The following is a 24,649-nucleotide window of genomic DNA, read 5'->3' on the forward strand; positions in this document are numbered from 1 at the left end:
CAAGTAATGAAATATTACCTGCTGATATGTGATTAGATTATTGTTTATGACTGCTTATAGGTAAGCCCAGTGCATCAACAAAATGTTAACACAGCCAATGGATATGCTGCAATTATATGATATTGCCTTTATTTTATACCACATGCTTGATGGTATTCATTTCCTGTCTTGATTAATCTTAGTTTTGTTTATTTGTCTTGTCTTAGGTCAGACGATTAAAACAAGACAATGGATTGGGGAGCTCTGCATACCATTTTAGGAGGTGTAAATAAGCACTCCACCAGCATTGGGAAGATATGGCTCACAGTCCTGTTCATCTTCCGTATCATGATCCTGGTTGTGGCTGCAGAGAGAGTCTGGGGAGATGAACAAGATGACTTCATCTGCAACACTCTGCAACCTGGTTGCAAGAATGTTTGCTATGATCACTTTTTCCCCATCTCTCACATCAGACTCTGGGCCCTGCAGCTGATCTTTGTTTCCACACCTGCGCTGCTGGTGGCCATGCATGTAGCTTACAGGAGGCACGAGAAGAAAAGGCAGTTCAGAAAGGGAGACCAGAAATGCGAATACAAGGACATTGAAGAAATCAGAAAACAGAGGTTTCGTATTGAGGGTTCCTTGTGGTGGACGTACACTAGCAGCATCTTCTTCAGACTAGTTTTTGAAGCAGTCTTCATGTATGCATTTTATTTCATGTATGATGGGTTCCGAATGCCTCGCTTAATGAAGTGTAATGCTTGGCCCTGCCCCAACACAGTAGACTGCTTTGTTTCTCGACCTACTGAAAAGACGGTGTTTACTATTTTCATGATTGCTGTGTCCAGCATTTGCATTCTTTTAAATGTGGCTGAGTTATGTTACTTACTGACAAAATTTTTCCTCAGAAGGTCTAAAAAAGCTGGAAATCCAAAACATCACCCCAACCATGAGAATAAGGAAGAAACCAAACAAAATGAAATGAATGAGTTAATATCTGATAGCTGTCAGAACACAGTTATAGGATTTTCAGGTAGCTAAGGTAGTGTCAATGCTGGTGTTCACTCTTTTTGGAGTGAATATTCTTTGTTTAAAGGCTGCAAATGAAACAATTTAAGTTGGGAGAGACTTTGATACGTAGTGTCAGGTGTCAATTATGCACATGTCTGAAAAAAATCAGGGCAGCCTAAATGTGAAAATTGCGTGAGGATTAAATAGGAAAGTGTATCTTCCTATGAGTACCCTTACAAGCCGACTATGACAAGTGGGAAACCCACTCATATCTTCATGCTGACACAGCTCCTGAAAACTACATGCAACAGCAATAAGAACAAAATTATTTTCAAGCTAGATATTCTAGTATTACAAGATGTTTTGTAATAGTGATAGTTTTTACTTGTGAACTGACAATTAAAATATTTTTCTAAAATTTAAGATTCCATGTTCCTTAAGGTGTTTCTAGTACACAACTGTTTTGTTTCTTAACCAGGTATATGCAGATGAACCCTGTAGTACCATATTCATAGGAGACAGCGATAGGCTACATCTTTACAGCTTTGCAAGCGCTGCTTGAGTCTGGACAGGTAGCTTGAGACACTTGCATACACACTGCTGGCTGTAGGGGGGAGTTGTGTGAAAGCCCACCACATGTAGTGTGGATAACTGAGGTAGCGAGGTCCTGAGTGCAAAGTCATGCCTAAAACCAGCATGACAATATAGGTACAGCCTGAGTAGACTTGCTTTAAACATCTAGCAGACCTGGTAATCTTTTTGATTTCCTAATTGCATACTATCAGTTTTATAGCAACATACATAAACTTTATGTAAATGTTTATTTCTCTAATGTATTAGCTGTATTTGTTTCTTTATGCTATATCACATCATGGAACTCTCTTGGTTTTGATTTGTTTGCTTTTTTTGTGGTAGACTGATGGTGGTGTTATGAAACTAGGGGCTCTTTGCTTTGAAGGACATGGAAAAGTATTGCTGGAAACAGAACAAGTCTTCTGAATAAAAGGCAAACACTTTAACCTTTCTCAGTGAAGTGAGAGTCTATATGTGAATGCTAGTGAGATCTTAAGCAGGACAAGCGCTTGTGAAAAACTGTTTTCAAGCAGGGATTTTACATCCAAAGTGCACATAGCCCATACACACCCCTCATTCCCAGCCAGAGTACTGATGCCCTAATTCTGTTGTCCATACTCAAATGGAGGTACACATGTAACTCTTGAGTGCACAGAAGTATGTCCTTGTGGGAGGGGATCCTGAAGGTCAAAGGGGTGGGTGTAGTACAAGATCCTAGCTGTAATGTCTTGTGTGTGTTTCCTATTTTGGATCACTTCTCACCATGATAAAAATGTCATGGACACACTGACCTCAGCAGAGTTGCTCTTTTTTTTTTACACTGGTGCAAATGGATTAGCCGCATTGTTTTTGTATCATGGAGCTATGCTTTCAAGGGGCGTAACAAAGAGCAGGTATCCCTAGGAGCAGGGATTACACGCGGTGAGGTTTTCTTCCTCCTATTGTATCACACTTTTTCTTACAGGTGCCAGCACAGCTTTGTGTGTGTCCATGCTGTAAGAGGGTTTGGGTTGGCTGGTTGTTTTATGTGTGACCGGTAGAACCCTAACAGGGTGCAGGCACAAGCAACAGGAGAGAGAAAATACCTAGAGTCAGCTCTGTCCCTGCATGAGGGCCTGAGCTGAGCCCTGTCATTTATCTGTTCTCTTCTGCTGGCAAACTCCTGATCTTTCCTGCCTTCGCAGCACATTTTCTTTTTTAAATTGCTGCTGTGAAAAGAAATTGCTGCTAGTCGTCTGAATGTGTCTATCAGCAAGCTCGAGGAAAAAATATACACAAAACTGTATATTAGTGTGCTTGTATTGTTCTCTCTGCAGACTGAAAATACAAGCGGAAGTGAAAAGTGCTACAAAAGTTCGCCTTCGTAGGCATTGTTCCTGGTGGCCTTGTCATGGTTCCTCTCCAGGCTCCACGTCCCACTATGGCAATGGTTTAAACCTTTACTTAACGGAGCTGCTCTTTCAGGGTCAGGACGGTGGGTGCTCAGGCTGTACCTCACCAGATCGCCCCCCAGCCTGCCCAGGGGCAAACAGCGAGGGCTCAGGCCTCGCGTTGTGCTGGTCCCAGGGCGTAAAGACACAGCTATTTCTGTTCCAGAACTGTTTCACGGAGCAACTCAAGCTATGGACTTTCATCCAGGGCATGCTGCGAATCACATACCATATAGGGAATACAAATGGAGATCAGTTAATGATTATGCCTGATCATGTCTCACCACCTCTAGTGATCAAATTGAAATAGCCCTATGCTGAATGTCAATAAACCCGGAAAACACCTTAAGGCAGATATGTTTTCCTCAAATGGAGGAGGGGTAGTTTTTCTTGGTCTATGATAAAGCGCCCCAAACGGGGATATGACAACAGCTCTCTATATTTTCATTTTCTGCTTACAAATTTTCAAACAGTGTTTTTTATTCCAGTAGTTGCATTTTTCTAGAAGATCAGTTCCACGTCTGTTCTTATTTTAAGCCTGGATAAGTGGGCAAAGCTTAAATGAAGAAATTGGGCGTACGTGGTCCTTTGTGCGCCAGCACAGCTGCATGCGTGGCCGTGCTGTAAATGGGTTTGGGTTGGTGGGACATTTCATGCGTGGTAGCAGCACCTGATAAGGTGCAGTCAAGCAACTGCCCCTCTGCTGGGGTGTCCTGGCAGCCAGATGCATCAGGAACAAATGTGCGAATCCCTGTGCAACCTACGCCAAGGGTGGCTGTAAATCAAAGAGCCGGAGCTTATCCAGGGCTTCACTAGTGCTAAATCATTGACTCAGCAGGGAAGACCAGTTGTGACTGAGATGTGTTTGGCTGGGATGTTTCTCATCACACTATGTGCAACCCTAATTACCAACACTCTACTTTAGCTGAAACCATCCCCTGACTTTTGTTACTGCCAAGGAAGAGTCCCTGACGGTTTCAGTGCCCTCTTCAAGTAACTCCTCATCTCCCAGTGTGTTAGGCTGAAGTAGATGGCATCACGAGGAAATGGCAGCTTTCAGTGTCTTGTTTCTCCAAGTCGCCTTCCCACTGCCTGCCGCATCCTGTGGCCTGAGCAGGGGAGGCAGCTGTGTTTGGCGGGGCGGTAGTTAACCCTTTCTGCAGGGAAAAGCTGAGCTGCTTTTCTTGGTTTCAGACCTCGCCCGACGTCTTCACAAGCTGGATGAAGTTGGCTGGGGCTACTCTGAACCGCAGAGCACACCCGCTCCCAGCTCTTCTCTGTGCCTGCCCTTGCTCCTGCCTCCTAGCAATCCCCTGGGGAGAGGGTCTGACCCACTGGTGACCGGCAGTTTGTACCATACTGGCACCACTGTCACCCCGTGGTAGTTCAGCCAGTTTCTCTGATGGCAGCTGGCTTAGTTGTCCCTGCCCATCCCTGCTGCATCTCCCCACCCTGTCATTCCCCCTTTGTTATGCCTGGGGCAGAGATTGCTTAAATTGGCTGTGGTGCCAAACGATTAATCAGAGCCTCTGGAAAAGGTCTCTTGCAAATTCCCTGCACCTCCTCCCACCCCCACCCCCACCCGCCCCCCGTCTTGCTTTCCTATCAAACAGGCAGAAGCCCTGACCACGTACAGGCGCAGCAGCAGCGTCTGCCGGACTCTGCACCCATTACACACAACAGCCCTTCACTCCAGCCCCACTGCATGCCCTCCTCCATCCCTCTCTCTTCTTCGCAGGCCCCTGCAACTTTGGCTTTCTTTTTCCACTGACCTAAGCCCTTCCCAGCAACCCTGCATGCCAAAGCGCTAAAAGCAAATGAGACAAGTTGCAGGATGGTCTGAACCCTCCTCCTTTTGCATAGTTCGGCTGCCTACCCTACCCCATGTACTGCAGCCGCGAGCTCTTTGCTGCCAGGTCAGAGCGAGTTCGGCTCCCCCAGCCCTTCTGCCGAGCAGAGACTCTGCTGTGTGTGCCCTGCGGCCCAGCGCCGCACCCACCCTCGCCCCGCGATGGCGTGCTGGAAAGCACCACCGCAGCCCACACGAGGCAGACCTCTGCTCCCAGTTGCTTGGTATGTTTTTCTATTACCACTGTTACCTCTATTTCCCCTACTGAACCAAGGCTTTATTAGAGTGCTCCTGAAATAAATCCATTTCATAGAACCATAGAATCATAGAATAGTTTGGGTTGGAAGGGACCTTTAAAGGTCATCTAGTCCAACCCCCCTGCCATGGGCAGGAACATCTTCAACTAGATCAGGTTGCTCAGAGCCCCGTCCAACCTGACCTTGAATGTTTCCAGGGATGGGGCATCTACCACCTCTCTGGGCAACCTGTGCCAGTGTTTCACCACCCTCATCCTAAAAAATTTCTTCTTTATATCTAGTCTAAATCTACCCTCTTTTAGTTTAAAACCATTCCCCTTGTCCTGTTGCAACAGGCCCTGCTAAAAAGTTTGTCCCCATCTTTCTTATAAGCCCCCTTTAAGTACTGAAATGCCGCAATAAGATCACCCCAGAGCCTTCTCTTCTCCAGGCTGAACAACCCCAACTCTCTCAGCCTTTCCTCACAGGAGAGGCGTTCCATCCCCCTGATCATTTTTGTGGCCCTCCTCTGGACCCACTCCAACAGGTCCATGTCTTTCTCCTGCTGAGGGCTCCAGAGCTGGATGCAGGACTGCAGGTGGGGTCTCACCAGAGCAGAGTAGAGGGGCAGAATCACCTCCCTTGACCTGCTGGCCACGCTTCTTCTGGTGCAGCCCAGGATACGGTTGGCCTTCCGGGCTGCGAGCACACGTTGCTGGCTCATGTCCAGCTTCTCGTCCACCAGTACCCCCAAGTCCTTCTCGGCAGGGCCGGTCTCAATTCCTTCATCCCCCAGCCTGTATTGATACCGGGGATTGCCCCGACCCAGGTGCAGGACCTTGCACTTGGCCTTGTTGAACCTCATGAGGTTCACACAGGCCCACTTCTCGAGCTTGTCCAGGTCCCTCTGGATGGCATCCCGTCCCTCAGGTGTGTCAACTGCACCACTGGGCTTGGTGTCATCTGCAAACTTGCTGAGGGTGCACTCGATCCCACTGTCTGTCATTGATGAAGATATTAAACAGTACTGGTCCCAATACAGACCCCTGTGGGACACCACTTGTCACCAATTTCCATCTGGACATTAAGCCATTGACCACTACCCTCTGAATGCGTCCATCCAACCAATTCCTCACCCACCAGACAGTCCGCCCATCACATCCCTCTCTCTCCAATTTAGAGAGAAAGATGTTGTGGGGGACTGTGTCAAAGGCCCTACAGAGGTCCAGACAGACGACATCTGTAGCTCTTCCCATGTCCATTGATGTAGTCACTTCATCATAGAAGGCCACTAGGTTGGTCAGGCAGGACTTGGTGAAGCCACGCTGGCTGTCTCGAATCACCTCCCTGTCCTCCATGTGCCTTAGTGTAGCTTCTAGGAGGATCTGCTCCATAATCCTCCCAGGCACAGAGGTGAGGCTGACAGGTCGGTAGTTCCCAGAGTCCTCCTTTCTACCCTTTTTAAAAATGGGTGCAATTTCTGTTCTTCATAAAGTAGCACGCACTGCCTTGCTGGTGCTTCCCGTTGCCACTGCTGTGACTGTGGCACAGCAAGATGAGGAGGTGCCCAGCAGCCAGCCTGGGAGAAGAGTCCCTGTTGTGCGTATCTGAGTAACGATCACTCACAGCTCAACTTCTAGCTCATAGATTGTGTTTATTGATTTGCAGCAAAAGGAGTAACTGGGGACCTGGGTTAAAAGCAATCATGCTGCTTCTCGTCTTCGTTACCCAATGCTTGCTGAGCTGCTCTTGCCATGGCGAGAGGGCAGAGGGGCAGGCATCTGAGAGTTCTCCATGCACATTTTGAGTTGCTTGGTGTGTGATCATCACGGACAAATTTCTGCTGTGCTCTCAGAGAGCATGGCCTCTGAAGCCAGAGGGACTGTTGGATCTCAGATCCTACACCATACCGGCCACTGCTCTCCCCTCAGGTGGGCCCGTGGGCAGAGACCATCTCCACCTCAGCAAATTTCCTTGTAGGGACTTTGCACCACTGGCTGCAGCGAGAGCACTACTGTTGTAGCAGCCTGTCCCCTGCCAGAGGCAGTGCGTGTACCCATCTACCTGCACGGCCCTGTATTGTCAGGCTTGTATTTCTCAGGTCAGGCATGTAAAGGTGAACGGCCTCCTTTTCAACTTCCACAGAAGCCAAAAATTAGCCAGCTTCACCAAAAAGGACGAGAGGAAATGGCCTCAAGTTGCACCAAGGGAGGTTTAGATTGGACATTAGGAGAAATTTCTTTACTGAAAGAGTGGTCAGGCCTTGGAACAGGCTGCCCAGGGAAGTGGTTGAGTCACCATCCCTGGAAGTATTTAAAAGACGTGTAGATGAGGCCCTTAGGGACATGGTGTAGTGGGCATGGTGTGTTGGGTTGACGGCTGGACTCGATGATCTTAGAGGTCTTTTCCAACCTTAATGATTCTATGATTCTATGATTCTGTGAAAAAAGATGGGGGTGGGGTGCAAATAACACTTCCGCAATTTCCCACCTACTTGGCCCTGCACCCTTGATGCTAGCTGTGGAGTGTGACTGCTTCTTCAGCGTGCACGCGCAGCTGGGTGGCTCGGGTGGGTTTCTCTGCACAGAAGCACCCAACAGTTTGTCTGACACACAGCGCAATGGGCAGGTGGGTCCGTGGGAGGAGGAGACAGGGAGAGGTTCTTGCAGAGCCCTGACTCAACCGTCAAGTCCTAGCAAGGGCCCCAGTCAGCACCCTGTTTCATCCCTGCCAAGAGGCATATGGACAGGAATGCCGCTCCCTGCATCTTCTCACCACCCGGCTACCACCTGCCTGTGCTGCTGGGTCACCCGTCTATGCCAGAATTTCTACTTCAGCCTCCCCCCACCCATCGATGCCGTGAAAATCACGTTGGCACTTTCTGCAAGCTTGCAGATGTTTCAGGGCTGGATCCAAAGCTCCTCACTGTCACTCAGCAAATCCCTGTTGATTCCAGCGGGCTTGGGCCAGGCCCATAGGAAGGGTGTAACTCTTTAAAAACACTGCAATATCACTCAGCCACTTTCTGCACAACCCTTTTGCAACATCAGGCCCCGTTTCACACAGCAGCTATTACCTCCTCGCAGAAGGTCTGCAAACCGGGTAAATAATTCCCCGTTCGGGCCGTGCCCACCCACGGCAGGCAGCAACGCTGCGCCAGCGCCGTGCGGACCAAAGCGCCCGCGCTGACACGCGGTCATGCTCTCACAGCCATTTTAGCTGTTTCCAGTGATTTGCTGGTGGCTGCAGAAAAGAGTTTATTACTTAGAGAAGGAGGGGGAGAGCTCCCTAAAATGATTTGGCTCTTAATAAATCTGAGGGCCTTTTTTCTCCACTGGCGTGGATGTTGAGTAGCCGTTTACTTGTGTACGAGCCCAGGAATCAGAGGAGCTTGCGGCGGCAAGATCAGTAAAGCAGGAAGGTTTTACACCCTGCCAGCTCCCGACCTGCCAGGACTCCCGATCCATGGGGATTAGGCTATTTCACTTCCTTCAGACCCAGGGGCAGAGCTGGTTACGCTCTTAACTCTCCAGAGCACGTGGTGCAGCCTTTTTGTGTTATCAAAACCATAGTGGAATCCTGGCTAATCTAATTTCTCCTGGTATCTTACACCTTGTTATCTTTTACATATGTAAAGCACTTCTCAGGCCAGGGACCCATCTCATTGATGTCTTGGGGACATCTGGGAAATTTAGGCAATTATTAAATAACAACAATGGCGACAACATCATATAAAGCATGACGATGACCTCAAGAAAGAATCAGACTGTGTCCTTTGATGCCGCTTACGGTACATGAAAAGCCTGGAAAGAAAAGCAACTGGTGAACACTGTAGCCCAGGCAAAATTCCCTGTACGTCCCTGGGGCTGAAGCTCACAACAGTGAAACCCGGACTGACTCCTGCAGCTTTTAGCCGGACCTGGGTGACGCAGGAGGGAGAATTTAATCCTGTTATTAGGATCATCAAGACTGATGGCTTGGGTTTCATCAAAACATCTCCCAGGTAGGCTCACAGTATGTGTTCAGTTGAGGATAATAAAAACCAGTTTAAAAGCATCCGACAGAGTTTTAATTGGCTGTCTGAAAAAAATGCCACACTCACGGTTCCTCAGTTTCCGGTTTCTTATCTAGTCAAAATTTAACTAATTTGCCAGTCCCTGCAGCTTCCCAGTGCAGATAAGGCCTGAGCAGCGAGCTGGAGCGCTCATGTCTTGCACACTGCAGCCGCCCGGATGGGGTGAACCCAGCTCCGACCCCACAGTTCTTTGGCCAAAGGGAGGAATATTAATAATAATAGTTTGTATTATCACAGAATAAATGCAGCAAAAATTAGAATTCCCAGCAAATGCTTTAAACTCTGGGTTGAAGATTCAGTTTTATTTTGGCATCCCTGATAATTATTTATGCTTAAAGGGGTAATTTCATCAGAAGAGGCTGATAGAAGACAAAATCATCAGATGATGAGAGAGAATTAGTTGAGGTCAGAGAAGAATTAAGGCACTTTGGGGAAGACCATTTTAGCAGTCACACAATGGTAGGTGGAAAATAAAATGCACTTCAAGGAAAAATTTGAACTCCTCATCCGACTCCCTGGTTTCCAGTGGCCTGAACTGCTTCAGGAGCGAGAGCTGGCCGGGCTGGCACTTGAGTCAGCTCTGCCCTGTGCCCAGAGGTGATGGAGAAAAAAAACCCAAATATTTAGATGTGTAAAGAAGGAAATTAATAATGAAATCAATAATTATGTCACCCAATCATGCTGGCAGGTGGGGGGCAGGTTCAGCTATCCACGGGGGGTCAGAGACACGAGGGGTTTGCCCTCGAAGACACGCGTGCCTTCTGGCACACTGGAAGGTGTGTCCACACCCAGCAGAGGTGAGGGGTGACGGCCAGAGACACCTTCCTATTTCTTGGTCGCTGTAAGGAAAAAAAGGGACATCGATAAGAGTAACTTTTTCGCTTGACACAGACATATAAAACGGATAACCTGGAATCACGCTGTGATATTTCACAGGAATTAGGGATGACAGGGGAATACTGCATAACTCAGGTTTCCCTCCTCACAGCTAAGGGGGATAACCTTGATCCCAAGATTATTTTTGTGTTTATCCACTGCTTATTGCAAAACATAAAGTCATGCTGGGGCTTCCTCTGGAGGGAGAGCCTGACCTGCCAAACTGCTGCCCACACTTTCTCCCTCCGACTCCCTTCTTCCCCACACCGAGGTGGGGTTGAGGCCCCTTCTCCACCCCCCTGGTCCCTCCAGCGACACTGAAAAGAGGAGCTGTGGGTGAACTTGCAGGTCATAGTGGAAGGCACCCGGTGAATTTAAGTGCCTGGAGGGCCGGGTGGCAGCTGGGTGGGGGTTTTCTTTATCACAGCTCTGAACGTAGGTGTCTGACATTTATTTAAATCCTACCAAGTACCTAAACAGTCTCTTGGAACTCGTCCCAAAACCTACCTAACCCCTTTATCACTGTGTAGGAAAACCTCGATTAGCAATCAAAGGTTTTGGCAGTCAAAGACATCGCACCAGCTACTCAGGAACCCAAGGGAGCTCTTCAGACCCGCCACTGCCTCTGGAGACTGACCCAAAGGACGATGCAGCTGCACGGCCCCGGGCCCGAATGCTCTTGCGACATCGCCTGGTTCACACATGATTCAGAGCTTAATTTACTCCTCAGCAAGCTAACTCTCACTCTTGTTTTTTTTTTTAACAGTTCTGGTATTACACAGCCTCCTTCACCAAAAGGCTGTGAGGCATTATCCAATTGACCACTGAAAAATTAATCCCTGAAGAATAACCACCTATTAAACATGATTAAAAAACAGCAGCAAATGCATTTTTTCCTAATGGATCTGTTAGGAAGAAATGTTACTTTTTTCCACACACAAACCAAGCAAAAAAAGTAAATATCAGAAATGAGAAGTCACACAGCCCAGCCTGCAAATCTGAAGCAGAATCAAACTCACCTGGGTCATACCTGAGGTGTATTTGTCTGACCTGACATGCTTGAAAGATAAGGGCTATCTGGTTTTGCTTGGGCTTTTTCTATAGCAGAAAGGCTGTTTGGATTAACTAAATTAATTTTATATTTATCTTGATAAATTCCTGGAAAATTCCTGTGGTAGATATGCTTCAATTAGTCTAAAGCTTGTATACATTATTTTAGCTTAATTTGGTAAGCCATCAGTGCTGCTAAACCAATTTGAACAGTGGATAAACTCTCAGCACTAGCCAAGCCCAGCAACACTGTCAGCAAAAGCCTGGATATGTGTTATTTTGGGGATTAACTATCACTTTTGGAGGGAAGTTCTTAAATTCTCAACTCCTGAAAACAAACCATGCTCAGGAGGTCACTTTTGCACTTGTGTGGACACACGTGACGTGGTTCCTCAGGACACACTTCAGTGAGGCGCCTCTGAGAACTTCTGCCCTCGGCCCTGGCGTGGCTGCAGGGTGCCCTCAGGACACCCTGTCCCTTCTGCACCACAGACCCATGGTGATGAAGAAGGAGCCACCAATGTCCCCAAAGGATTTCGTCAGCGTGCTGCAGACGTGCCTGCGTGTGCTTGGGCATGATCTGGCACCTCACAAAACACCTCCTTTCCTAATGGAGCTGGCTGGATAGTTGGCTATCCCTCTGGGTACGTCTGTCTCCCAAAAAGGAGGAGACCCAGACCTGTATTTCCTTTACACTGCAGGGTTCGGTCCCACATCTCTCCTTCAATCCCACATTTCCATCAATCCCATGTCTCTCCTTCCCTGAGGTTGGCGGCCGGGTGTGGAGGCATGGAAGGAAGAAGAGACACTCTTCACTCCTGTGGGAAACTGCGCAGAAGGACGAAGAGCATGCAAGACAGGTCCTGACTCACCTGGTGAGGGGGCAGCTAGGGAAGCATAATGCTACTTCTGAGTCATATTTGCAGTCTTTTATTCAGTGTTTAATGTAAAATGCATAAACAATCCTGGGAGCAGAGACTCCAGAGCCTCCTCCCCTTTCCCAGCTGAGTGCTCTAGTCCTTAGGGAAAATTCTCCCACAAATTATCTCATTCCCTCCCTGTGTCCTCTTGTCCTGCTGACTTTTGTTCCCCTCTGCCCAGCTGAATAAATTCTGCGGGAGAGGTGGAGGCCAGCATCAGCCTGGGCTAAACTACAGCCTGGGGCTTATGGCATTGTGTAAGGAGTAGGAGGTAAGAGGTTTGAGTCCTCTCAGGTCAAGCAAAGCAAAAATCTGCAAATCTTTGGTGAGTTTGGGAAAAGCTAAGGATGTTTCTATATTAGCATTTTAACCAGGGACAGGAACATGTTGCTGAAGTGAATCCCCTGATTATCTCCACTCTGGTGTTTTGGTTCACACGGAGGAATCAGCCTGGGTCTCTTTTGGACTGAGCAAAACTGGAAAACCCTCTCCTGGAGCACAGCCCCTCTGCTCCAGCTGCCCCAGCAGTCGGTCCATGGGGACTGGCTCGAAGCAAACCCTCTAGACATGTATGCGGTGTGACTGCTGGATCCTCAGCACCAGCTGTTTCTACAGACTGCTCTTGCTGGGCTGCAGTGGTTGCTAACATCTGTAGCCATAGCCTATGTCTGTAAACGTCATATTGCAGTGTTGTGTGCTGTAACATGGTGTAATGTACTACAATGTAATGCAGTGTAGGCATAGTCAAAAGTTATTCTATAAATGAGACAGGTGTGCAAAAAGAGAGGATCCTTGATGCGGGATTCTGCATTTTACGTTAAATCTTCAGCACCAGCAGCTGCTCTTAGAAGAAAGCAAGCTGCTCAGCTTTTGGTAGGAAAAGCTGTGAGGGTGTCTTCCATGCCAAAGGAGTGGTTTCTGGGCTCCACATCCAAAGGGATGGTCTAACCTCAGGAGAGAGAGGTGAGAGTACACCCGCCCCTTGGCACAGCCCACAAGCCCTCCCTAGCTGTCCTGGGGTGTGGTATAGAAATGTAATGCTTACCAGAAAGTGCTGGATTTCAGAAATCTGGCCAGTGGATTCTAGGGCTTATTGGAGAGTATTTAGGCAACTTTCCCCATATCTCCCTTCGCTCTCTGGAGTTTCAAAGGGAGCACAAGTTGTTTTATTCCTGAAGCCAGACTGTGGCCGCAACTCTGTCATAGTACATATCAAATGAGCAAAAAGCAAATGAAAAATTAATTTAGCTGGTTTTAGTGCTCTTGCTGTTATTTTCACATCAGCAGGCAGTGCCATTACACCAGTGGGTAGTGCTGGAAGTGTACTGAGTGCCATAGAAAAGAAAAAAGAGATGCAAATCCAATTAAGCAGGCCAACTGGAGCTTAAAGGGCATGAACAATCTTGGGTTTTATGCCAACACTTTGTGTCTCTGAAGTTATAGACATGCATGTGTATTTCGCTGATTTACAGGCAAAACTCCTGTTCCCAGGATGTACAGTAGGCTGCACGACAATGCAACATGTCTTGACGCAAGGAAGAATGACCTCACCTGAGATTGTGCGTTGCAGTTTGGAAATAAAGTGTTTCAACAGCAATTGCAATCTCTGATGTGAACTGGAAACTCTGCACATTCTGATCTTGCCTGGAATTTCCTTGTAGCTTCACATAAATGCTGTCAATCAGAATAATTTCCAGTAGATTCTATCTCTTTTGAAATAATAGAAACTACTGCAATTGATTTATGAGCACTCTTGCCTGACACTCTACCCATAACAATAAAACACCTAGCAGTAAAACATCTTGTGGTTTTTTACATTTTATTTTACATTTTACATTTATTTTAGATTTTTTCCACAAGCCAGACATGTACAGAGTTGCTATAAGGTTGTTTTAATCCCAAACAAAGCTCCCTGTACAACTCAGGCCATCAGCCAGGCTGTATCGTGCAAATGCCAGCAGGGCCACTGGGTTCCCCATGCCAGTCCTAAGAGGTGAGTCCCACTGTGAATGCCTCCTGGCAGTGCCAGGTTTTGGTTTTGAACCTCACAGCCTGTGGGTCACCAAGACCTGAAATTTGCCTCTTGCCTTTCTCTCCATTTTCCCTGAAAGCCCAGCATATTTGGGAAATGGCCTTTTCCTGCTTTGTACTTTTGCAAAAAAGCAGGCATCACTATGTGCCAAGACAGCCCAACACCCAGTTCCTCTGTGCTGCCTTGACCAGGAAAGACATCCCAGTCCTTCACAGTGCCATACTGGGAAGGGGCTGCACAGAGAAATCGAGGTGTAGGCAGCAGAGGGACTGCGAGCCCGGGGCTGCCACTGGGGTCAGACAGAGCAGCGTGGGACAGAAGTGAGTCTGCCAAAAGGCTTGGGAGTTCCTCTGGGGCTGTCTTGGAGGGCATCCTAGCACAGCTATGATCTCCCTCTCGGCAGCTGAGGACGGCCTGTGCGGCACACCGGAGTGTATGTGACTGTGCTGGGGAGCAGGGACACGGGAGGGTGCAGGACAGAGCTGAGGGCAAGTGTGGCTGTGGGCTGAGCCGAGAGGGGGTTCTGGTAAGGAAGTCCCAGCTAGCACAACACTGCATGCACTCAGTGTGTGGGGTTTGGGCATTTCCCCTTGAGGAAAAACCCTTAAAAAGCCCCAAATCCCTCCAACTTCTCTTTCAAAATGTTACCCTTTTATATATTCAGATAACAAAGGAATAGATTTTTTTTTTCCATAGTCAATTTATTCTGCCACCCACCATTTACCCATAAAAAAGTCAGTTCATACAGGAACCACTTAGCAGCAGGCACATTTTGGTGCTGAGAAAGAATCTCAAATAAGAGGGGGCAGCAACCTGTCAGAAATGTATTTCTTAACAAAAAAAATGATCTACTGACCCATTAAAATATGCCAGCAAGTCACTAAGTACCTGCTTAGCTGGAGCCCTTGACTTTTAGCTGTAAGTACTGAAAGTACACGGGTGATCCAAACATTGCCCAGTGGTTTTCTTGGACGTCCACCTTTCCCTGCCGGAAGCAAATCCCTTTATGGTGTACTTGAATAAAGTGGAAAGCAGAGGCAGAAACATTCCTGACCAAGGGGTTCATCTTTTCTTCTCTTGGGGTGCTGGTTGAAAGGGATATTTCTGGTCTCTGCCTGGAGTTTTTGTAACTCTGCATACATACATTGCTTAGGAAGGGTCTCAGTGGCATTTCTGAGGAGATGCTGTGTGGCTCTGTCACTTCTTGGCATGACAGCTCTGTTTCTTCTGTGTCTACAAGATCCCTTCCCACAGATCTCTGCAACGGGCTCTGCTGGGACTTCTGCGATTAGCAGCATGATGACAAGCAAGGTGGAGAGACGTTGGTACTTGAAACATTACCTTCCCTGGGGCTCCACCACCCCTTAGAGCCAGAAATCAAGGACTCCTTCCTTATATTAATTTAGCAGTAATTACTGCTCCACTCCTGAATGATCTGGTCCCTTTAGCTTGATCCAAGTCCAGCTGATTCAGTCTAAGTGTAGACTCAATAATGTCCTGATCTCCTTTCCCTGGTTCTGTGCAGCTCAAACGCACCTGCAGCTGCACAGAACTCCTGGTGAGATCTTTCAGGGAACATCCTGGCAGTTTGCAGCTTATCTTTTCCTTTCAAATAGCCAATACAACTGTCTTCCCAAAGAGCTTGGAAGTCACCTTCCACTGTGCGAGTCAGGCCCGGGGAACAGCCTTTCTTCTCTCTGGGAGTATTCTGCACACTGGGGACTTCTTGGTCCTCAATAAAAAGAAACGCAGAAGTGAGACAAGTTCTCAGTTTTTCCACCCTGTGGCAGCTGCTGACAAAAAGATCGGGGAGAGTGACAGGGCTGAAAAGACACTGTCCTTCAGGCAAGGAAAAGGGGCTATTAGGAAAGTCAGGACTGGGAAGCACAAATGTAAAGTTCGTAAGGATGTCAGGGAGAGCCTAAAATAGCAGACAGACAATTCAAACTACTGAGGGAAGAGTTCCAGGGATTTCTTCACCAGCAGCCTTTGCACCCCAAGGATACTGCCATGTTCAAAGTGTTCTCCACCTCTTATTGCACAAAGTCGGGGAAGAACCAACATCCTTATCCCTTTCCAACCTGTTACAGGCAAGGGCTATGAAACTTCAATGAATACAAAACAACAACCACTTCACCCTTCCCGTGGCTGTTCACAATGACTTATACTGTCATAAATTACTGACTCTTTTCATGAACTGCTGGTTCAGTTCCTAGCTGTTATCTCCAATTGTAGACCAAATTTATCAGTGAGGGTCATAAATCATAAGCATTGATAATGATCTAGCCCTTAAATATTAAAAGTCCATCTATTTATACTGAACATTAGTTTATCACCTGTAGAAATGCAGCAAAGGAACGTAGCAAAACCAGAAAAATTTGAGCATGAAAAGGGTCACACTTACTGGCCCATGAACATTTTAGTCAACTGCAGAAGAATTATTTTAGTAAGAAGTTATTTTGGTTTTTTTTTTACTTATGTTAGCAAGGTATCTAGTATTTCCCTTGTTTTTACTCGTGGGCTTATTTATCAGGTTTTACATATCAAATACACTAGCTGAGACTTGTGCTACTAGCCTGGGGTTTGCACATGCCATAGAACTCAGAAGAGCCCTTCCAAGCAGCCATACCGTGTTGTAGTCCAGCCCCACCTCCCGCAAACCCCAGCAAAGCAGGATCTGCCTTCGTCTGACAAAGGAAGCTGCCCTCAGCTCAACAGCATTTTTGTGTGCTTTGCTATTTGTTTTTGTGTCTGGTTGTTTCAGGTCAGCAGAATCATTCCAGCAAGCTGACTTCACTCCCCACTCTGCTGGTAACATTTCCCTCTTAGGTATGAGGTAGCGTATAGATCATCACTGGTATCTTTTTAAGTTTGTAGAACATCAATGAGTAGACGGTATCTGAATCCTTCCTTAGTGCTGTTTGGTGTCCAGCATAGACATCGATGAACCATAGCTGTCACTCAAAAAGCACTACTCCCAAAGAGGAGGAGTCGATCTGGGCAGATATTACTACCTGACCTATTTTGTGTTCTTTGAAGTGCGCGTGGCTTGTCGTTTCCGAGTGTAACCTCTGTTACTTTATGTGGCAGGCTTCCGTTGACCTTCCAGTACATGTATAATCTGGGAATGTACCCTTTTACATTATATATACTCCGTGGCCTTTGGCCAAACAGGTCTTCCTGAAGCCTACTTCAGCTTCCTTGTTTATTTCCTGTCCAATGCAGAGCCTCACAGTCTTGCATAATTTCTGTTGACTTTCCCGCTCCAAATTGTTGCCCATTGACTAACAGGAGTCAAGCTCGAGCATGCAGCTGCCTGCTTGGTTTTCTGTCATGACAGGAGCTCTCCTGATGTTGTCTCTGCACAGGGGCACTAGTGCCAGCTTTGCACGTAGCTTTGTGTGCTTCAGTGCCCAAGAGCTCTGCAGGTGCTGTAGATTTTCCCCAATCAGCACCACTATCTCACCCTGTCATGCTGTGCTCTTTTTTAATCTGCTCCACTGCGTATAGATGGCCGCCAACAGTCAGCAGATTTTGAGCATTCTCCAAATTATGTGCATAACCCCCTTGCAGAGTGCTAAATTATCTTCACCCCTCAGAGCCCTTGTTCTTGAAGACCCACAAATAAAGAAAGAACTGCTTGGCTTTGACATGTGAAGGAGCCATCTGATGGGATGAGTGACAGGTACTGTTTGACAAGAGGTTGAATTGCCAGGAAAAAAAGTCTAAACATGGGGAATGCAGAAAAACTAGGGAATGAAAAAACAAACAGTGGGCATTTGAGAATTTAACTTGTCCTTATTTCCTGGTACACTGCCCAGGTGCATCCCATACGGCTTCACAAGCATGTTCCCAGGGGCATTGCTCCACTGAGTAGCACTGGGCATGGGGATAGCACCCAAAGGCCCCTGGGGTTGCAGCTGACTGAGCACCACACGGACACATGATCTCCAGGTCACAGCTGTAATCCAGCACAGATCTGTTGGTGGAACATGTTGGTGTGGGCTTGACTGTAGCTTCTGCCTGGAAAGCTCTTTGTAATAGCCACACCTTTTCTTCTTTTTTTTTTTTAACAGCATGAGATTTTAACTGCATGCCCTCAGTTTCTCATGACTCTTCCTTCCCAATCCCCATTCAACTCCTTTGTCTGTGATTCGCTTAGAAAGAGGAAATGTTTCCCATTATATATTTGCATTCAAGATATGACGTGGTTAATATGATGCATACCTAGGTGCAACCAGGTCGTTACTGAATCATCCTATTCTTGTTTTTAATCTGATTCAGGACTTGCACTTGAGACCTCAGCAAACTCTGCTGGATTAGTCACGTAGTCAGTGATTTGAATATTGACAAAAGGAACAAGAGAATGTACTTTATTTGGATTGAATTAAAACAATGCAAAACATGTTTTGCAGCCCACTTTCCATGGAGGAGTCATACATCATTCTCGAATGCTGCCTGCTCTCCCCTCCATTCCCCTTGAGCTCCTGTCACTGAGTCCAACAACTCACAGCAGAAATTTTAATTCCAACGCTCCTCTCCCACATCTTCTCCTTCCCTCTGTGGGGTGTACCGGATCAGTCCTTCTCCCACTGTTGGCATCTAGCCTCTCCTCAGGCTTCACTGGCACTACCCTTTGTACTTTGCAGCCTTTATGGCTGCTCCATCAATACTGCCTTCAGCAATTTCTCTCCCCAGGCTCCAGCATTTGCCACTGATTTCTCTCACTGGCTTCTTCCCATTCTTATCTGTGAATATGTAAACTAATGTGGGTTTCTTCCATGCTCTCTTGTGCTCCAAGAGATACAGAAGAACAAAACCTCCTCAGATAAGCATCAACGATTCAAGTGTTTTTGGCAAACCTGAGAAAAATTTGCCTGAACTCTAATAGTGCATTTACAGACATGTAATATGCATGACAAATGGTGGGAATTAGTCAAAAGTAAGGTCTGCCCCTCACTCTGGCCTGTACCCTACACCCCTCTCCTTTGGGAGAGATTATTTCTGAGGGACAGTGGAAAGCACCTTCCCAGAAGCAAAGAAAATCACGACCCTCCTTTATAAACCCTCCTCTGTCTGTTGGTGCCTGGCCCATGGTGCATCTTCATGATACAGCTGTTGGTGAAATGGGACCCTCCCTGTGAAAAGGTATCATGCCACCTCTCTCACATGAGACTCCGCTACCCTCTCCCAAAATGTTTTTTTGAGCAACAGATGATAGGAAACATGGGTCCTACCCACCAACTCTGTTTTACCCGTGAAGGGATTTGAGCCTTTGTGCACGAGCAGGGCCAGGGGCTGCAGGGCGCGGGGCAGTGGAGACCCGACAGCTGCAAGGCGAGCAAGCTGGGCTGGCCAGGTGCCCCCCATGAAGGAACAGGCGGCAGGCCTGGGAAGGTGTCTCTGGAGCTGCAGGACTTGGACAAAGGACCTGGGAAGTTGAGGGAACCGTACTAATCTGTTCGAATTAGGGAGAAAAGGCAAACAGCCACTAACAAAGTAAATCTGGTTGCCACAGGGGGGTGAAACAAGGGAGCGGGCAGCTACTGACACTTTGAAGTGTCACTTTAAGTGTTGCTTTGAAGTGTCACTCTGTTGGTTTTGTTGATTTTTTTTTTTTACAGCTGGATGAAATGATGAAACCTGTTTAACCTCCTTGCTATCTTGCACAGCCAAGATTTCACCACCAGAAAAGACAGGGCCCACACTGTTTTATGGAGTAACTTTGGAGAATAATTTTGAGGAACAGTCTCATAGAAGACAGCTCTAACTCGTGGAAGTGAACTACGTGCTGTGTCCCTCTCCAGAAGCCTCCTGAATTGTTTGAACTGGGCAGTGAACATAAAAAAAGGTTGATGTCTTCTGTACTGGCTTCTTTTTCCAGTGGTCTTAAGCTTTGTCTGCCAGAGAAGCTTTTGGAGACTGTAAGGATTATGGGATCAATACACGTGGCCAGGGAAGTGAGAGTGACCTGCAGCGACATTGATATGAACCAGGATCTTTGCAGCCCTTACATTAAGTTGGGTTTACGAAGCACATTGAGTGCTGTTTTCACACTCAGACCAGCCTCACATTCTCTGATCTTCTTCCTACAGCACTTAACCACAGTGGTATTTTTATCAAATTAACATTTTACTGTTAAAAAAGCTGAAAGATGATGAAGTAGCAAACAAAGTATTTATGTCAGACAATAAAAGTTTGTTCTTTGTAAATAAAATGTTCCTTGAAAATGGCAAACGAGCCCACTTCTTCTGTGCGGGGAGGGAAGAGGCAGAGTGTACCAAAGTTGGTGGCTGTGTAAGCTTTAAGAATTCAGTGTTGTATAGTAGACAAGGAAGCTACAGCTTTATGGATCTGAGCTCCTAAGACCACGTATTTGTATTAGCCAGATCTTGCCAACAACAGTTCAGGCACTGTTCTATTTTTTAAAGGTAGGGAGCGCAATTAAAGTGAACATGAAAATAATGGCTGAGTACCTATTTCAGACACTAATATGCGTGCAAAGATATTGAAGGAGACAAAATGGTTTGCTCAAAGGCTAAACAGATATGGTATTTTCAGTCTTAGTATGACTAAAATTAGTGTTTGAAAAGTAAATGCAGAGACAAACTGGTTACACATGCTGAGTTGAACCGGGAAGGTGCTTTTATTGCTGATGTTAGTGCAAAAATGTCAGGTGTAACACACGTTTAGCTCAGCTTTGAAGAAATGAAAACTATTTCCAAAGTATGATTTGAGTCTATAGCTGCATTTCCAGCTGATTAACAACAATTGTGCATGACAAGTAGCAAGTAAGCTGCTAGGTGTTGAAGGAGCCTCATTTTAAGCAAAAATGATGAATAAGGAGGTTGCTACACATATGAATTAGCAAAAATCAAAAAGCTTGTGAATAGCACATTATAAAAGTGATGCTTCATGGTAGTCAAAACTAAACCTGACCATAAGGAATAGCAGAAGATCTTATCCAGTGTGAGTAACTGGAAAATGAAATGGCAAATGAACCTCAGTGTCTGCTGGTGCAAACTAATACACAGTGAGAAAATTAATCCAAAGTACCCCTATTTAAGTATATGGGCGGTACTGTTCTAGTTTTCTAGTTTTTCTAGAAACGCTTAGGAGAGAATCTTGGAGTGACTATGAAAAAGTCAACTCATTGCCTTGAGGTGTCTCAAAAATGAAAACAAGTAAATAGGGATTACTAGAAAATGATGGAGAATGCAACAGAAAACATTGCTCTGTGCATATAAAACTGTGTAGGTACTTGGACTGCTTTTGTAAAAAAGTCACAAAAAGTTGTGATGAGGATAGTAAAGATATATAAAAGCTCCTGCATGGCACAGGTTCAACAAATTAGGCCTTTCAGCACAGAATAAAATGGATGGAGAGAAGATATGACAGAAGTTTATGCATTCATGGAGGGGATGAACAGGGAAAGACAATTAGCTATTACTCCCAATGGTGAGGAGTCAGGAATGTCCCATTAAATTATATAAGAGCAGGTTTTCAGTAAATGAAACTTTTTTTTTTTCACCACACATAATTAAGCTATTGAGTTAATTACTCCAGGATCTTGTGGATTTTGAGATATATGTGGGATAAATATTAAATATTTGTATAATCCGGATACAGGTGACATCAAAACATGGTTAGACAAAGCAGAGAGTGAAGCAAGGGCTATTAAAAGTATAGATCCAGGCAGAGCCTCTGGAGGTGCCTGGGGGCTGTTGAATAAAGAGCTGCAGACACAGTCTTTGGAAAGCCGTAAGACATTACTGGAAGATGATACCAAGATTTCTGCTATCTTGAAATAAGCTAAAACCTGCTTCTGTGTTGAGAAAGTTACAACAGTATTTATTTTCCTATTTTTATGAAGCTTTTATTTTCGCATTACTTTACAATACACAAGAATCAATGTTTTGTACATACATACACACTTTGTAACATTCATCATCTTCAATACTACCAGAATAACCCTTCCTTACAGCCTGAACCTTTATAGATGCCAGAGCTGTTAATATTTGGCTCTCGCACCTCCTGGCAACTAGCCAGGTGTTAAGCAAAGCGTAGCAATAAGCCTGCACCCGTGGATTTATGCTCTGTCAGAATTCCTTGCCAGGATTCCCCTCTCCTTCTCAAATAAAGCATTACATACTTCCTTACACATACAAGCAATCAAACAAAAATGAAGGAACGTAAAGGTAGCACTCAGCTTTACCATAAATTTTGTTTGGTTGTAAATGAAAACCGCTGTGGCAGTACTGAGCAACACAAGCTGTGGATTTCTTTCAAGCATTTATATTTACCACTATCAAACGTGGGTATTATTTTATAAAACATAGTTGATTCTTCCAGAAATTTCTTCTTAGATTATTTAAAGATCTTACATATCTGACTTCAATTTTAAACCTCTGAGAGTAAAACCAAATTCACTTTGCCATTTTGCAGACACACACACAAGTTCTATTTTCTTGTAATAGTTATTTATACAAATTACTAGATCAAGCTTAAATTTTATTTAAATCCCTACTGATGAAAGCATTTCTACTTCCAGACACACCTCATAAAACTAAGCTTAGTACTAAGTGCAACATACAGGACAGATCTTTACTTTAATATACAGAAACAAACACATCATTTTCAGCAGTATTTTATATACTTAGACAAGTTTTTATTATCTCACAAGTCATATGCACAGCATTTCACCACCTTCTAGCTTTCCTACACACCCTTTTTAACACAGCATTCTTCTCTGGTAGGATTTTTGGTCACAGTGTTTTAAAAAGCAAAGACTCTTTACTGTGTTGTAATCAAGTGTCATTTAATAGAAGTCATTCTTGGTTGGATGCTTTGGGTGAAGCGCAGCCTGTGTGAGGCAGACCTGAGCCTGACAGCAACAGTGGGTGTACTTTACAATTAAAGCCCAAAGTAACGGCTGCAGCGCTGATCCAACTAATTCATGCCTGGCTGGCCATGGTCTCCATCCTCAGCAGCTTTCCTTAAAGATGGGGTTTAAAGGACACTATAAGTAGAAGAGGCCTTTTTTATTTTTTTGTTGTCAGCAACAGAGCTCAAGCTCCAGAAAAATAACACCTAGTGACTTTTCACATGGCAAGTAACTCTTCGTTTCACTGTTTATACTTTCTGCTAGATTATTTTCTCTCACAAAAAAAACTTTAGCCCCCCTCTTTGTGCAGTAGCAGTGAAATCAAGGTTGTGCACACTAGTGAGGATACCAGAAAGGTTTCTTACAGCTGTAAGAAAGCCCACAAGATTTCAAAGGGAAAACAACTGTAAGTCTTACTTCTATCCTGCCCTTAGCTGCCTGCTGCCCTTGTTATCCCTACATCTGGCTACCAAGATCATTCAATTTGTTAGTATCAAATTAGCAGTTAGCGTATCAGTTCCTTGTTTTCCAAACTCAAGCCATCCAAGAAGGTCTCTGAGGTTTCTTTCTCCAGCCCTGCCTCACCCTACAGAAAGCCTTTGGGAGCTGCATTTTATCCGACCGTTGTCCAACTTGGCCCACGGTGACGATTTCCTCGGGCTGCCCACGGCCCTGGGGCAGTTTCGGAGGGACCCACAGGACTGGATTTCCCTCCGGAACATGTTTTCTGCTAACACTTGGGAATCAATCCCGGCGCAGGGCCGCACTTGCAGGGTACCGAGCCCACTCTGCCCGATGCTCGTCCCTTGGCAGGGCTCTGGGCAAGGACGTCCCGGACGAACCCGAGGGCGCTCCCCGCGGGGGCACCGGGGGCTCCGTCCCCAGCAGCTCCCGTCCCGCGCGGGGCCTGCCCGGCGGCCCCGCTGGCACGGCAGAGCCCAGCGCCGGCGGCCGCGGCTCGACCCCTGGTCCTGCCCCGCGGCGGGGATGGGCGCTCCGCACCCGGGCCCGGCCCCGCCCCGGGCTCCCCGCCACGGGGGCCGGAGGAGCCGGGCGCGGGCAGAGGCGGGCGAGGGGCGGGTTAAAAGCGGCGGCAGGTGAACGGGGAGGGACCTTAAAGCTCCGGGGCGGCGAGGCTGGGACCGACCGCTCCGCAGGCACCGCCTGACCCGGGAGCGGAGCAGCGCGGAGTAGCGCGGCGCGCCGGTCGCGTCCCGGGTGCCCTGTCGAGCCGTGCCAGGTGAGGGCCCGGAGCGGCTCCCGTGTGCTAGAGCGGTGGGACCGGGATTAGGCTGTGCGCCCCCCGAGCGGGTCGGGATCCGCGCAGTGTGCTGGAGAAGGGCCCGGGCCGGGGGCGTCCCCGGCGGGGCTGGGATCGGGGCGGCCGCAGGCAGAGGAGAGGGGCGCCGCGAGGCTGGGGTGGTCGCGCCGCGGCCCCGTCCCCTGGTTGCCTGCGCGGACCTGTCGGCGAGGCAGCCGTGCTTGGGTTGGGGCTGGCTGCCCCCAGCCCCGGCGCTGGCGGGCGCCGGGCGGGCGGCAGCCTGATGGGGTGCTCCCGCAGCGCAGCCGGTTCCGGGAGGAGCCGTCGGGCCTCAAAACCAAAACTGGCGTCTGCAATCGGGTGTCTGCTGGCAGGAGCCCACTGCAGTCGGCCGTGGCGTTTCCCGCTGCAGAAGGCTCGCGGCGGGCTCCGCGTCCGCCCCAGCGCTCCAGCCGCTCCGGCGTTCAGCGGGA

The 24,649-nt window shown here is 47.1% G+C and overlaps 1 protein-coding gene across 1 annotated transcript; it reads left to right on the forward strand.

Annotated features, from left to right (window-relative positions):
• Positions 1 to 228: 228 nt before the first annotated feature.
• On the forward strand, positions 229 to 2,014 carry LOC142077895 (gap junction beta-6 protein). Its single transcript, XM_075140188.1, has one exon. It carries the CDS (start codon positions 229 to 231, stop codon positions 1,018 to 1,020), a length of 792 nt encoding a protein of 263 aa, XP_074996289.1. The 3' UTR covers positions 1,021 to 2,014.
• The last annotated feature ends 22,635 nt before the right edge of the window (positions 2,015 to 24,649 follow it).

This window comes from Calonectris borealis, chromosome 1 (genome assembly GCF_964195595.1).
Source record: "Calonectris borealis chromosome 1, bCalBor7.hap1.2, whole genome shotgun sequence".
Taxonomy (NCBI): Eukaryota; Metazoa; Chordata; class Aves; order Procellariiformes; family Procellariidae; genus Calonectris; species Calonectris borealis.

What these genes read in the sequence shown, in the direction of transcription:
- LOC142077895 (XM_075140188.1), top strand. Translation starts at nt 229, where the DNA reads ATGGATTGGGGAGCTCTGCATACCATTTTAGGAGGTGTAAATAAGCAC.